General features: G+C 36.3%; 2 protein-coding genes across 5 annotated transcripts; one reads left to right on the forward strand and one right to left on the reverse strand.

Moving 5' to 3' along the window:
* Positions 1-330: 330 nt before the first annotated feature.
* LOC132179260 (double-stranded RNA-binding protein 8-like) lies at positions 331-5,379 on the forward strand. Of its 4 annotated transcripts, XR_009439900.1 has the most exons (6): positions 331-663; positions 1,515-1,777; positions 2,115-2,222; positions 3,450-3,663; positions 3,754-4,036; positions 4,910-5,379. XR_009439900.1 is itself a non-coding variant. In XM_059591947.1 (5 exons), exons 1-4 carry the CDS (start codon positions 576-578, stop codon positions 3,783-3,785), a joined length of 597 nt encoding a protein of 198 aa, XP_059447930.1. In that variant the 5' UTR covers positions 331-575; the 3' UTR covers positions 3,786-4,036; positions 4,910-5,379. The 4 variants fall into 4 exon arrangements, 3 of the variants coding, with proteins under 3 accessions (XP_059447930.1, XP_059447931.1, XP_059447929.1); XM_059591947.1 differs by lacking the exon at positions 2,115-2,222; XM_059591948.1 differs by lacking the exon at positions 2,115-2,222 and having other exon boundaries at positions 3,450-3,544.
* Positions 5,380-7,263: 1,884 nt separating this feature from the next.
* On the reverse strand, positions 7,264-12,689 carry LOC132179596 (serine/threonine-protein kinase PBL34-like). Its single transcript, XM_059592336.1, has 6 exons — positions 11,977-12,689; positions 10,438-10,775; positions 10,131-10,266; positions 8,961-9,097; positions 8,758-8,881; positions 7,264-8,091 (listed from the first exon to the last, which is right to left on the reverse strand). The coding sequence occupies exons 1-6, from the start codon at positions 12,170-12,172 to the stop codon at positions 7,574-7,576; spliced, it is 1,449 nt and encodes a 482-aa protein (XP_059448319.1). The 5' UTR covers positions 12,173-12,689; the 3' UTR covers positions 7,264-7,573.
* Positions 12,690-13,654: the final 965 nt, after the last annotated feature.

A 13,654-nucleotide genomic window follows, 5' to 3' on the forward strand; every position in this document is an offset into this window, starting at 1 on the left:
TTTGTATATAGTTTAGCGAAAAATTAAAGTCATAGATATCACATGATTGCTAAATTTTTTGTTAGCATGTAGTTATAATTTTGTAGAACTTTATTCTTTGTGTTGTAAGAATATTTTGTTATGTTACGTAAAAACTCTATCCTCATGTTTTTAATCAATGAAATGATCCTCATGTTTCCGTTAAAAAAAAAAATACCGCAAAATGTTTTATTTTCACTTTTTTAAATTAATATTATTAAATCACTGCTCCTGTTAATCAACTTCAAATATTTTCTTTTAAGTGTCTCGCACTTTTTTTTTTTTTTTTTTTTAAATGGTTGTATTTGGAAAAGAGCTTGGAGATGACAAATGAGGAATTGATTGATCGATGTATATTTCTTGGGGCGGGAAAAGCAGACGTTTGACAGCCTTTGTCATAAATCAGATGCGTAATCCGAGGCTTATGAGAGCTTGTCAGATGCGTAGGTGGAGGTATGAGAGTTCAAACAGAATTTTGAATTTCCCGCTCCAGCACCTCTACAAAGAAACAACCCAGATCGTTTCACTCACTGGTGGCCGCAACCCAACCCGTAGAAATGGGGCAGCCCATGGTATGTGCTCCAGCTGCAACAGCGACTCCGGCTCCTTCTGCCGCGCCGGGGACAAAGAAAGTTCTCCACCCAAGTAAAATTTTAGGGTTTTTTCTTTAATATTTCTTACGTTTTGCTTGTTCTCTGTCCAAAAAGATCTGTTACTCATTTTTTCTAATCGTGTATGCAATAGGTATCTACCAAATTTTTTGAATATAATAGTGAACGTCCATTTGTACGAACAAAACCTAAATAGCTGTTTTTGTTAGTGCTATTTTGCTGTTTTTGCTCTTTTCTTTTTCCATCATCATCTCAGCTTTCGTATTTTTCCCTGATTTTTAAGCTTTTTTTTTTGTTAGTTTCCTTTATTTCCTGTTATTAATAAATAGTTAATTATTATTATTATTATTAGTTGTTAAGTTTGCTCTTCTTTTGGCCGTGAAAATGGTGCATGTTTATTAAGCTTTACAATTTCGTGGACTCCGTGAGTAAAAAGGAAAGGAAAATAATCAGAATTTGGAATGTGATATTCATGTAGAGTGTGCAGTGCAGATTCATATTTAGTTATTCAATTTATTGACAATGATATGAGCAAACCCAACTGTTTGATTCAATTTGTTATTTGTAATTTATTTGGTAATTCACTTGTTTAAATAGGGCCTAAAATTGGTGATGCTTCGATTTTTATTTTTTGGTGTCTAAATCATTGTAGGTTAGTTCACTTCTATTATACTCCATATAAAGGATTGTGTGTGCCTTTGGAACTGCCCTTTAAGATATCACGTGATATTGGAAAATGCCCAAAAATATATGTTTATCGTTGTTTGTGCTTTACTGATGTAGATTATCAGCATGTAGCATGCCAAAAATTTTGGTTGAATTTGTTATGCCAATACTGGTGGAGGAGTAATATCTAAATGTTATGCGGATTGAATTTTGTTTTAGAAATTCTAGAACACTTGAGGTACAAGAAGCTCTTGCAGCAATACACTAAAAGAAGATGTATTCCACTGCCAATATACCAGACCATCAATGAAGGATCTCAAGGCGCCCTACAGTTTAGAGCAACAATATTGGTAGATGGAGTGAGTTATACGTCTTTGTATACTATTTCTGATCGAGAAGCAGCCGAATGGAACGTTGCCAAACTAGCATTGGAGGGCATATCTCAAAAGATCAAGGATGAAGGACGCCGTCTCATTTGTGAGGTTTGTTGCAGTGTGATTGTAGATTTAGACTTTGGATGTTTAGTAAGTCCTTGTTTGGATCAAATTGTATTCTTCTCTAATTCAATCTTCTGCATGATATCTTCTCTTTCCTAGTAGAACCAAGGTCTCAAAGGAGTTGTCAAGTTCTTTTTTCCATACTATGTTAGTTGCTAAAGCCAATATGCTTTTTGGGAAAAGATCTAATTAAATTTGTAGGAGCATGCATTACTACCATATTAGTGTGGAGGTCAACCATTCTATTAGCAAACCAAATTCATATTTTATTTGCATTGTAATTTGCATCCTTTCTTTCATAATTTTTTACTTGATGATGTAGGTTTTCCTTTTTTCAACCACTCACAACAAATATGGATTGCCTAATCATCTTGTTTGTGTATATCCTTTTCAAAATTTTGGACGAGGTCACTGCTCAATGCTTTCTTAAGTAAGTGGCAACCTCCTTAGCCCTTTCTTTTGATTTCATATAGGGGCTCACATTTTATATTCCTGTATACAGTATAGAATCCATTTAACCAGCCATTGGCCTTGACTCATCCATTCAAGCTTGATTCAGCCATGGAATTCTGGGAAGGAGTCATGTTAACTTACTTTTAAATTTCTTTGAATTTGGACCCTTTTGTTGGAGATAAATATATTTCTTTCCCTTGTATTATGATATGGGCAGTTTAATTATGAAGATAATCTTTTCACTTTATTTCAGTAAATTTTTGATAAACTGTCAAAACATAAGTATTTATGTTGCATCTTTTCTAAGTTTTATTAATTTTGAATATCAGCAATCCAGTTTGAGTCATATCTATTTTAACTGTTGGTAACCAATATTCCTTAGTGTCTATCTCTTTTTGTTCTTAGAAACAAAATTTGTTTATCAAAAGCACAACCTTCTCATCTGATTAGCATGTGTGAGATATTAATTTTGTTGGATCTGGCTTAGATGCTGCCAAAAAAACCAACGATTTAGATTGAACAATTTTTTTTAACAAACAGCAACGTTTTATTCTAATCACATCTCTTTGTCTCCCAACTCCATCATCTTCTTCGTTGTCAGCTGTTTTGAACTTTAGTGGATGCTAGCCATCATGCTGCCTCCCTGTTTTGAACTTTAATCAAATCCCCGCCTTTATAACCATAGGCAAGCGTTCCCATTAATCTCCTCTTCAATAGCCAGACCTTCCTCCCATTTTCTTGTTCATCTTCAACACCACCAGCTTCTTCCTTGTCACTGAACATGGCAGATCATTCTCATGCTTACAATGAATTCTAAGGTAGCAAGTCAAATTGACTCTTGGGACTGATGTCAGAGATGGATGTTCCAGTTTCAAACGTGAATGTTCTTTATAGTAGAAGCTTTGTGGGGTCAGAAACTGAGGTGAAGTTAGGGAAGAAAAAGGGTGAGAAGAAGATAAGAAAACTAAGATATGCCTTTCAAACAAGGAGCCAGGTCGATATGCTGACCCAGTTGCCTAAGAAGATGTTTGGTTAAAAAATGAGAGATGTGATTAGAATAAAATGTTGCCGTCTGGTTTAATATTAGGCGTTGGATTCTCATGCCATATATTACATTAAGTCTTCTATAATTGCTTTAAATATTATCCAATGTCTTAGTTTTTATTGTTTTAATAAACTTTTTTTTATTGTTGCTATTTTCCAGAATAAGGTGCCATGCAAGTCTACCCTTAATGCTTTTGCTGTCAAGATGAATCTAGAAATGCCTACTTACAACACCATCAAGCAAAAGCGAAAAAGGTTGCTTCCTTTCATATCTTCTTTGGTTTTCAATGGTGTAAGTTACATTGGTGAAGCTGGTAGAAACGAGGGAGAAGCTGAAGTATTGGCAGCACGCGCTGTTATTCTCTATCTTCTTGGTATCCATTTTCTCTGCGATCAATATGAATTTGTTTTGATTTACTCATGCATTCTTGTGTAGTTGACTATTTGAAGATAATATAATTCAGGTAGTTCAGATCCGGGAACACTTCTTTTTTAGATGAGCAAGCGTGATGTCAAATATCAACATGCTTTACTGCGTAAAGCCAAATTTTATGCTGCTCTGTATACAGTGAAGTACACATGCTATTGCCAAATGAGTGTTGTATCACAAGGAAGGAGTATAGGACAAATTAGTGCTATACCTCAAGGGGTATATGTAGGACAGCCTCCGAGTGAAGGTCCAAGTTCTACAAAAAAGCGCCACAAGAATAAGAAAAAATCTAATAAGAAATTGCGATCTGACACTCAGTAAGTTTCACTCTCTTTTTCCATGTTTGGCTTGATTCCTTTGTTTGGTGTGTAGTGGATTTCATTCTCTTCACTGTAATACTACTTTTTGTACTTTGTAACACTTCATTGATTGTGCTTGTTGGTATATTGTTTAAAGCCCTTTGTAAGCACATGCCAAATTTCACGTAGGACAATCAATAATCACTGATTATTAAAGTGAAAGTATGCGAAAGAGAAGAGAAGAAGCCAAAGAGAGAAGAAGGTAAAAGAAGAGAAAGAGAGAGAATCAATTTCTCATAACTTTATTCCATTAAAGTCCGTCTCTATTGGGGTTTCATGCATGCTTAAATAGACTCCAGCTAAACCTTAAGGCAACGCCCATTTATTAAGTTAACGTAATTTTATTAACTTACCTAACATGGCAATGCCTATTAAATTACCCAAAATAATTTAGAGCAACACTTAATATCATTGACTCTTGAAAATTAAATAAAATATAAAATTAAATACTAATAACTCGTTTCGCATCATTCTCTCCTGGTTGAAAAAGACCCCGAGTTTTGAAATACTGAAAATGACATTTACATAAAACATAAAGCCTTAGTTTACATTTTTGTTAAATTACTAACAGTTCTTGGTGTGCAATGTTCCTCACTTAATTTTAAGGGTTTTCTTCTCTTTCTCTGTCTCCATTACTCTAGTACTGTGGGATTCATTTAAGCTAGGCAGCAGCTCTCTCTCTCCCCATGCTTTCTCTGCAACATTAATTTATTTGTGCATATGGATGATGTTCTTCTTTGTGTTAAATTATGGCTATTGTATAGGTATTTATGCTGCTTTATGGAAGTTTATTGTTGCGAGTGTTCATTTGCTTTGCCCTTCAATTTGCAGGTTGCCGGTTGCCGTGCCCATGACTCAAGCCCCACCTACCTACATACACATTCCTGATACTCCCCCCTACATAAACATCCCTGATACTCCTCCTGAGCAACAAAGCTAGGTGGTTTGCTCCATATAAACTTTCTTATGCAGATCCCCATGTAAAGGCGTTTTTGATGTCCAACTAAAACAAAGGCCAATCAAGGTTAGCAACAATAGACATCAACACTCGAACAGAGGAGATCTTGGCAACCGGAGAAAAGGTCTCTTCATAATCTATCCATAGAGGTTTGCGTGTTCAGTAGCCCAATTGACAAAGTGACTCTGTTTGTTTAGTGTGTGTATATTTAGTTAGTCCTTCATCTTTGATTCTGTTAGGCATTATGTGCTTTGTGTGTAAAAACTTTATTTGGATCTGACTGTTTTCTGCACATTACTATTGTGAAAGGCGTCACATCAAGCTAATATTTCTATTTTGTTCTTGCATCATGTCCTACTCTGATGATTATACCAATTTAGATCTGACATTACCTTCATGTTATGTTGCTTTATTATGTGTGCAACATTTAAACATTAACATGGAAATCAGTTATAAGTTGGAAAATGCACCAATGATTTTCTCGCCATTGTAATTTATGATACCAATTCTTATAACTTGGAAATCAGTTGCAGATTATGGTTCACTTTTTCATTTGTGATGCCTTTGATATTATGTTCCTTTGTTTTGTGGGAAACATTTGAACCTAACTTGACTCAGAGAACACTCCAATTTAATATTATGTTGTTTTCTTATGTGTGCAACATTTGAACATTAACATGATTCAGAATAGCATAACTCTCTTTATACATTCTACATGTAACTTACTACGGACATCATATTTGCTTCTGAGTTTGCAAAGATCCCATATGGACTAGATCAGTGCCCGTTGGTGTTGCCCGAACAATGTTTTGTATTTATTTTTCCCAAATATTAACTACCTATAATTGTTTATGGTGTATGATTGAGTACCTAGGCTTATTAAATGAGATGGATTGGAGAGGAGTTGACTCCCTTGATATCAATGCGTAAATTTGGTGCATTGGGTAGAAAGACTGCAATTTCAATGTGTTTGATCAAGCAGCTCTAAGATAAACTCAACGTGAAGTTTTGACATATTACAATTGGGGAGTTACAATGTAAAAAGAGATTTCTTAACCCCTGACTAGAGTTTGGAGTTGTCAACAGTGTACTAGATTTTAATCACGTAAACCAACCCAACGTTTACAGGTTTGAAAATTTTGTTATATTTAGTGTGTTCTATCTGAATTTACATGATTTTACCACAACAACGCTTTGTTAGGTTTGAGAAAATTGCTCTAGTGGTCTTGAGCTTTGATTTTTATCAAATCATTCTTTAAGATTTAAAATTTACCAAATCACTTGCGTATTGTTATCAAATAAATAACTTACTCTACCCATTTGGTTAACTTTTTAACAGTAATGAGTGATGCATGGCAATCAGACCTTTTCATGTCCAATAAAAAATAAACGTGTCTAGAGTATTCAGTAAGTTAGATTACAACATTACACACCATGCAACGTCATTGACATATTAGCCAAAATGCGTCAACAAAAAAAAAACTTCATTTTTTATTTTATTTTTTCAAAACTGCGTTTTTAGTCAGTTTTAGAGTAAAAAAGTCAAATAAATATTTTTGAAATCTTTTATTAAACATGTCAACTTTTTATTTGGCACAATTTTTGAAGTACCAAAAGTACTTTTTAAGCTCCATAACAAATCCTAAACATGCTCTAAGAAATGGTTATCCTATACATGCTCTAAGAAAAGCTCCTAAATATGACGCTGATCAAGTCCGTGCTTCATCTTCTCCTGCGCTGTGGCCCCGCAAATTTGCCCGTTGCTGTCCTTGTCTCTTTCGGATAATCATCTTGAAGGCCTTTGCATGAAAAATATGCAAGAGATAGATCTCTCTTTCAATACGCCTCAATAAAATTCACTCTCTACCCATCTAAATCTTTCCTTTTAACGACTTTGAAGGGACGATTCCCACTGGTGGCATCTTCGATTCAATGACAATTGTATTCCAATTTGCGGTCGAATCAGAAGTCAGTTTGATTTCGTGTGTTCTTCATTATATTCGGCTTGTTTGGTGTAGAAACTAAATAGAGGCACATGGAGTTTGTGGGCTTATATTGAGTTATATGACTCCAAATGTTGATGAGAGTGCTAACCAAACCGGACGGCCAATGATATCTACGAGTACCCCACATCCCAATTCACCGATAAAAGAAGAAAAAAAAAAGGGTGGGGGAAGAGGGCGTTCTTCCTCAATCCACAGGGTCTTAATACCGTGGCAAAGGGGCAGGAGGCAATACACTTTGATATTTCCAAACAAACTGGAGAGAAATACATTGGTTGACATACAGATTTTCCTCAATAAGCTTTCACCTGCCCTCGCATTGTCCCCTGGTGGGAGGTCACCACTCTAAACACAACATAAAGCAGACATGTTTCTCTGTTGCTTTCTCAGTTCTCTAAGAACAAATGCTTTAACAGAAGATACATCTATACCGAGGAAGAATAAAGGGAAAAAGGGGGGGAAAAAAAAGAAGAAAAGAAATGAATGATGCCAAGGGGATGGGGAAAAGAAACAGATAAATTACCAAGGCCAATGCTATGGTTTACCATTGGGTTTGGGTGATGGATGAGGGAACTGATGATGATATGGAGAAGCATAGGAACCATTTATGGAAAGGCTCCTGTGCTGCTGCCCATTCCTTGAAAATGATCCTCCCTGTGTTCGTATGCCGTTTCTAGCATTTGGGCTAGACCCAACGCGGTCACCTTGCATGGTCTGGAAATAATATGATGAGCTAGCCATGTCTTTAAGGTTTGGCAGAGGTTTTAAGGCTTCAACTACTTCACTCATTAGGGGCCTCGCTTTTGGATCCCGACTAAGGCAGTGGGCAGCCAGTTGTGCGGCTTTCTGGGCTCCTTTAATTGAAAAGTGACCTTCAAGCCGAGGGTCTATCAACCGGTAGAATCTTCTTCTCTCTCCTAGATGCGGCCGAGCCCATTCAACCAGGTTATGTTCGCCATTAGGTCGGTTTTTGTCCATAGATCTTCTGCCAGTAAGCATTTCAAGTAGAACCACACCAAAACTGTAGACATCACTCCTTGAAGTAAGATGTCCTACAACAAAAATATGGGTAAGCATTGGTTGTATCTCAGAATTTTGGAATGCAGCTAATGAAAAAGAACAATGAACAAGATAATGAAAGTCTGACTTCTGCATGCTCAAGCACCAAATATGAAGCTAGCAAAACACCTCCATTTCCTAAAAGCAAAATACTGGAGATACAATAGACCTTCACAACGGTTTTGGGGTCCTGAACCATACATTCGACTTTAACAAGGCACTAAAGGGTGGCCTCCTAGCCAACCTATAATAGCTAAAACCAGTTGAATAGGACCTGATGTAACTAGTTATTACAAATAAATTATTTTAAACAATTAAATTACGTGAGACAAGATTGGCAATAGCTATGGGCAACACAAGGAATCCCAGTGCTTTAGGCTCCCTAGCAATTAGGAAAATTCATATGCACCAAGCAGAAGCATCATATGCATAGTGCTGAAAGAGGCCTCCCTAACATATGAAAGGCCAAGTTATATTAGCATCTGTGCATGGGATAACACACAATCAAAATTGGAAAATGCTGCAATTCATAGTCAACATCACATCAAAAGAGCATTAGAACAACTTCTTGATAAATAATAAAATACATGGTCATACAGAGGCCAAATCATAATCCAGCCTACTCAATGTGCATAATACAATTCAGGAACCACACTTACCTGTCATGACATATTCCGGGGCAGCATAACCGTAGGTTCCCATCACACGGGTAGAAACATGGGTTTTGTCACCCTCAGGACCATCTTTGGCAAGTCCGAAATCAGAAAGCTTTGCATTGTAGTCCTGAAATAGCATGTTATTAAGGCGACAAATGATATAAAGGGTAAAACTTTGTTATGTTGCCTTAGTTTTAGTTACATACTGCATCTAATAGGATGTTGGAGGTTTTAAAATCACGATATATAACTGGCCTTTCTGCTTCCTCATGAAGAAAAGCAAGACCCTTTGCGGCACCTAGTGCAATTTTCATTCTAATGGACCATGGAAGAGGCAGGGACCCTGCATATAAAACAAGTGATACAAGAGAACATCAAACAGGATGCAATCTAAAGGCAGAATATTATCACAAAGCAGCAACTGCCAATAAGCCTACACTCAACCACTTTACAGTTATTTAATGAATCACAATGCTCCATTTATGAGATTCCAAAATTCTAAATCGCTACTCTTAAATAGGAAACATGAAGTGGATAGACTACAGCACAATAAGAAATAACTTATGCAAAACCCATTAACATATATATTAAGCTGAGATGTATGCTTCCCCCCCTCCCTTTTTTTCCTTTTTGAACTCAGCCAAGTAATCTTCTTATCAAGATTATTAAAACTGCTTATTCTAAGCTCAAAGCTTCTTCCCCCGTCAATACGTTGTAAGACTGTTCCACAATGGTAGAGCTATTTTTTACCAGAAAAGAAAACTTTTATTTCCACATTAAATCTGCAGTATGTTAGAGAAGAAAGAACCATCCTAATCTAATCACAAAATCCAATCCAAAGTTTCCTAATTCAGAATCTCAGCAACTCACTGTAATACAAAATTTCCAAGGAAGGATATCCAGAAAAGCTCAAAGAGTTCTAAAACTTTCTTGTAAATACTAAGTTCAACAACAATGTAAGACCTACCTACACTTGAAGTTTGTGCTACATATCCACTAGAAGGTTACCACGACATGTAGCAATAACTCTACCTCATAAGTGATATTACCATAAATGAATCCTTCAAATGCATGGTTTCCACCATAAACCACATATTTGAGAGATAAAATATAATTGTCCCTTGTTGGATAACAAAATTTGATTTGATATCAAAATTAAAAAAATAAAATGCTAAATTCTTTGGTATTACAGACAAAGCAATCTCCGTTTTTATGGAAAGAAACATGCAACTTTAGGCAACAAAAGAATTATAAGAAGAGAATAGTTTTAAAACCCAGTACATGGTTCTAAAGATTTTTTTATTCAAGAAGTCCTCAAGAATCTAACATTTATGATCCAAAATGAAAGAGTGGAGGAAAAAGGAAAAGTTACATACTTCTAAACAGATGATTCTCCAAGCTCCCTCGAGGCATGAACTCATATACTAGCAGTCTCTGATCATCTTCAATGCAGTAACCAATTAGTTTGACCAGGTTAGGATGAACAAGATCCCCGAGAAAATTTACTTCCGCCTGTAACATGAGATGAGTCAAGATTAGAAAAAGAATATTAAAAAAAAGAAGAGAAAATTGATTATATAAAATAAGAAGAAAATCATCCAAAAATCAGTAGGGAAAAGAGAAGGAAAGAAAAAATTGTAGCTGAAATTTCATAAAGGAAAAGAAATTAGGAAAGTTACAAACCAGCCATTCTTTATGACCCTGAAGCCCATCATGATTCAGGGTTTTAACAGCAACAGTAAGCCCCGTGCCAGGTTTCACAGGAGCAGTTCCATTTTCTTCAATCCACCCCTTGAATACACAACCAAAACCACCTTCACCAAGAAGACTCTCAGGTCTAAAATTTCTTGTTGCCAACTTAAGATCATTAAATGAGAATTTCCGTAGACGAGAAGCAACTTTAAGCTCCTCTTCCAGTTTGGAAGTGGATGAATTACTTTCTGCATTACTAGTGGTTGAAGATGAGACTATTGGAGCTGCAGGTTGGTCTCTGCTTGTATCATTTGTTGATTTACTTTCAGCTGAAAAAGAACCACGATATAAGAATACAAACTAACAAAAAAGAATAAACAGGGCGGGTCAACAACACTTAGAGCAACACATTTTGCCATTGTGCAAATCAGAGTTAAGCAAATCTAAGAATTTGACATCAGCAGTAATTTGCTTGTATCACATTTTGCCATGTGAGAGTGACAAGATTACAAGGTCCAAGAGATAATCATAATAGATAAAAACAAAATACGAACCACAACATAACACGTTCGAATGTATTCAACATGACAGGAGTAAGGGAGGGAGGGAATGAGATCTGGATAGCAAACCAAAAGACAATTAGAAGAAAGGAAAAAGTATGAATATCTAAAAGAGTAAAAAAAAATTAAACCTAAACATCTATCCCACTTAATTAGTTAATAATTGATTCAAGTAAGGTCCCTTGAACGCAATTATTTCTTCATATATGCATTGCTTCCCACCCCACAGAATTATGTGTAGGCCTAGAGAGCGAGCTCTCACATTATTGTGACAAGCTCTGGCAGATTAGTGTTACTCTCAGGACTGAGGAGTGAGGGGCTCTTAGTTATGGGTTGGCTTTCTGCTTCTCGGAGATGAAATGCACTCTTATTAATATCTGCTCAGAGATTGATCTCTCCACTTTTCCTTAATCACGTCGCTGACCAAAGACGAGCAGAAATAGACATTTGCCCCGAGACCAGAGAAAACCCAGACTATACCAGGTATGCTTCTAACAATTTTCTTGAAAATTCAAGCTTTCATAGTAATCTCCTCACTTCTGCCCAAAACAAAATAAGGGGGGTGATGAAAAAGAAGAAGTTTTCATACAACATAATATTCCATAACAAGTGAACTTATATCGATTGACCTTGACCCTAGTTTTGATGCAGCCATTTTATTAGCACCTCAATCCCAGTCCTCACGTCGCATAATGTTTTCTAGTTAGAATCCGCTAATTACTTAACCAATATTCTGGGGCAAATTAGTCTCAATCACAAAAGTAATTACACCATCAAAACAGGCACTAGTTGGTTAAGGATTGACTTAATCCACGAGACATGCTAACACAAAAAAATTTCCTAAAAAAGACACGCCCAGGCGAAATCAAACATAAAGTAAGTGTAAAACCAGAAACATATTGAGTACAAGAAAACTAGAAGAACATAATATGACCTAGCAAAGAAGTTTTCGAAAGAAAATAGAAGTTACCATAATGAGTAGTGATGCCACTAACTGAGCTATCAACTTTGGATCTTGAAGAAATGCAGCTTCCAAGGAACCTCAGCCTAACCCAACACCCAATCTCTTGCTCTCCCACTTCTCCCACCTCCTTCTTCTTCTTCCCACCCTTTGATTTGCCCTCTTCCCAAGTCCCCACCTTTCCATTCTCGGCACCCAATCCCATATCTCACTAACCTAAACACTCAAGCCACACTTACCATCAGAAACCCCAAAATCCCAAAACACCACCCTATACCCACCTCCCCCACCCCCACCGCCGCTGGCCAGTCTTTCTTTACCAACAAACCCACAAGCAGAACTACCAGATAGCACCAAAAATTTCACAACTTTCCCTCCAAAACTGAGAAATTAGACAAACCCATATGAGAAAAGAGTTAGATCACATGGAGTAGATCAAAATTTTGAAGAAACCTTGACACCCAGAATTTGATCAGCTTGAGGAAACTGTTGGTGTTGAAAAAGTAGTACTAGCTTTACCAGAGAGAAGTAACAAATCTCACTGGAACCCAGAAATGTCTGCCCAAAGATACAGAAATCTCAGAGAGGGCCTCTTGCAAGCTGACCAGTTTAAAGCTGGAAAGAAAAGAAATTTGGAAAATATCAGATATATACTCTGAATTATCGATTCTCTCTCTCTCTATCTATCTATCTCTGTGTTTGTCTCTCTTTTTTTTTTTCTTTTTTTTTTTTTTTTGATAAACAGAATCGAAGACTAGAAAAAGTAAATCGAGCTGCCCGGAGAAAAAGGGTCAGTGAAGGGTTAGCTGCCAGAAGTGCTCGTCGTGTAGCTGACCGGACAGGGTTTGGGAGAACAGGCTCGAGAGTGGGTGTGCTTTGTGACACAATGGCGGGCATGTCGGGCAGAGAGAGAAGTGGGAAATTTGGGCATTTCGGGCAGGAGAGAGAATACAAACCTAGCGGACCCACCTTGATGGTGATGTGTCTTCCTTCCGAGAGCGGACACAAACGCAAGCCCGCGCGTCAGATTGATCTCATCGGTCCCATGCAATTCATTTTTATTTTTTCCCCAAAAAAAAAAAAAAAAAAAACTCTTTTAATGAGATATCTCAATAAGAACATATTAAAAGCTCGTTAATTTATCCATTAGAATGTGATAAGAACATATTATAAATATAATGTGATTATTTGATTATTTTACTCTAAAGTAGGAAGGATCAAACCTTATCTTATCATTATTATAACCTATTATACTTGTTAACGATTAAGTACATGTGGCGTCTATGGAAATTAACTTAAAATTTAAAGTTTATATAATTTGAAAATTAATCATGTCAATTTCGTTATTTTTTTTTCAAAGAGTTTTATTTTGGTCTTTTTCCCTTCTACTAGCTGTAGGACTGATGGTGATACCATGTTGGGACTACTTTTTCTCTCTCTTTTTTTTTTTTTTTTTTTTTTAATGACATGATACAATTTAAAAGCAAAGAACCTGAATTTTGGATAGGGTTGCAATTAAGACAGCTAATTGCAACTGATTTCAGTTCAAAAAGCCATAATCAACACTCAAACACATGAAAAGGATCATCCCCACACTAATCCCATAGGCTTTTAGAAATCCCAACCTCTTTTTTAACAATGGCCGATTGGTGGTCTTTGTTGGTTTCGATTAGGCTTTTTTTTAATT

This window comes from Corylus avellana, chromosome ca4, assembly GCF_901000735.1.
Source record: "Corylus avellana chromosome ca4, CavTom2PMs-1.0".
Classification (NCBI taxonomy): Eukaryota; Viridiplantae; Streptophyta; class Magnoliopsida; order Fagales; family Betulaceae; genus Corylus; species Corylus avellana.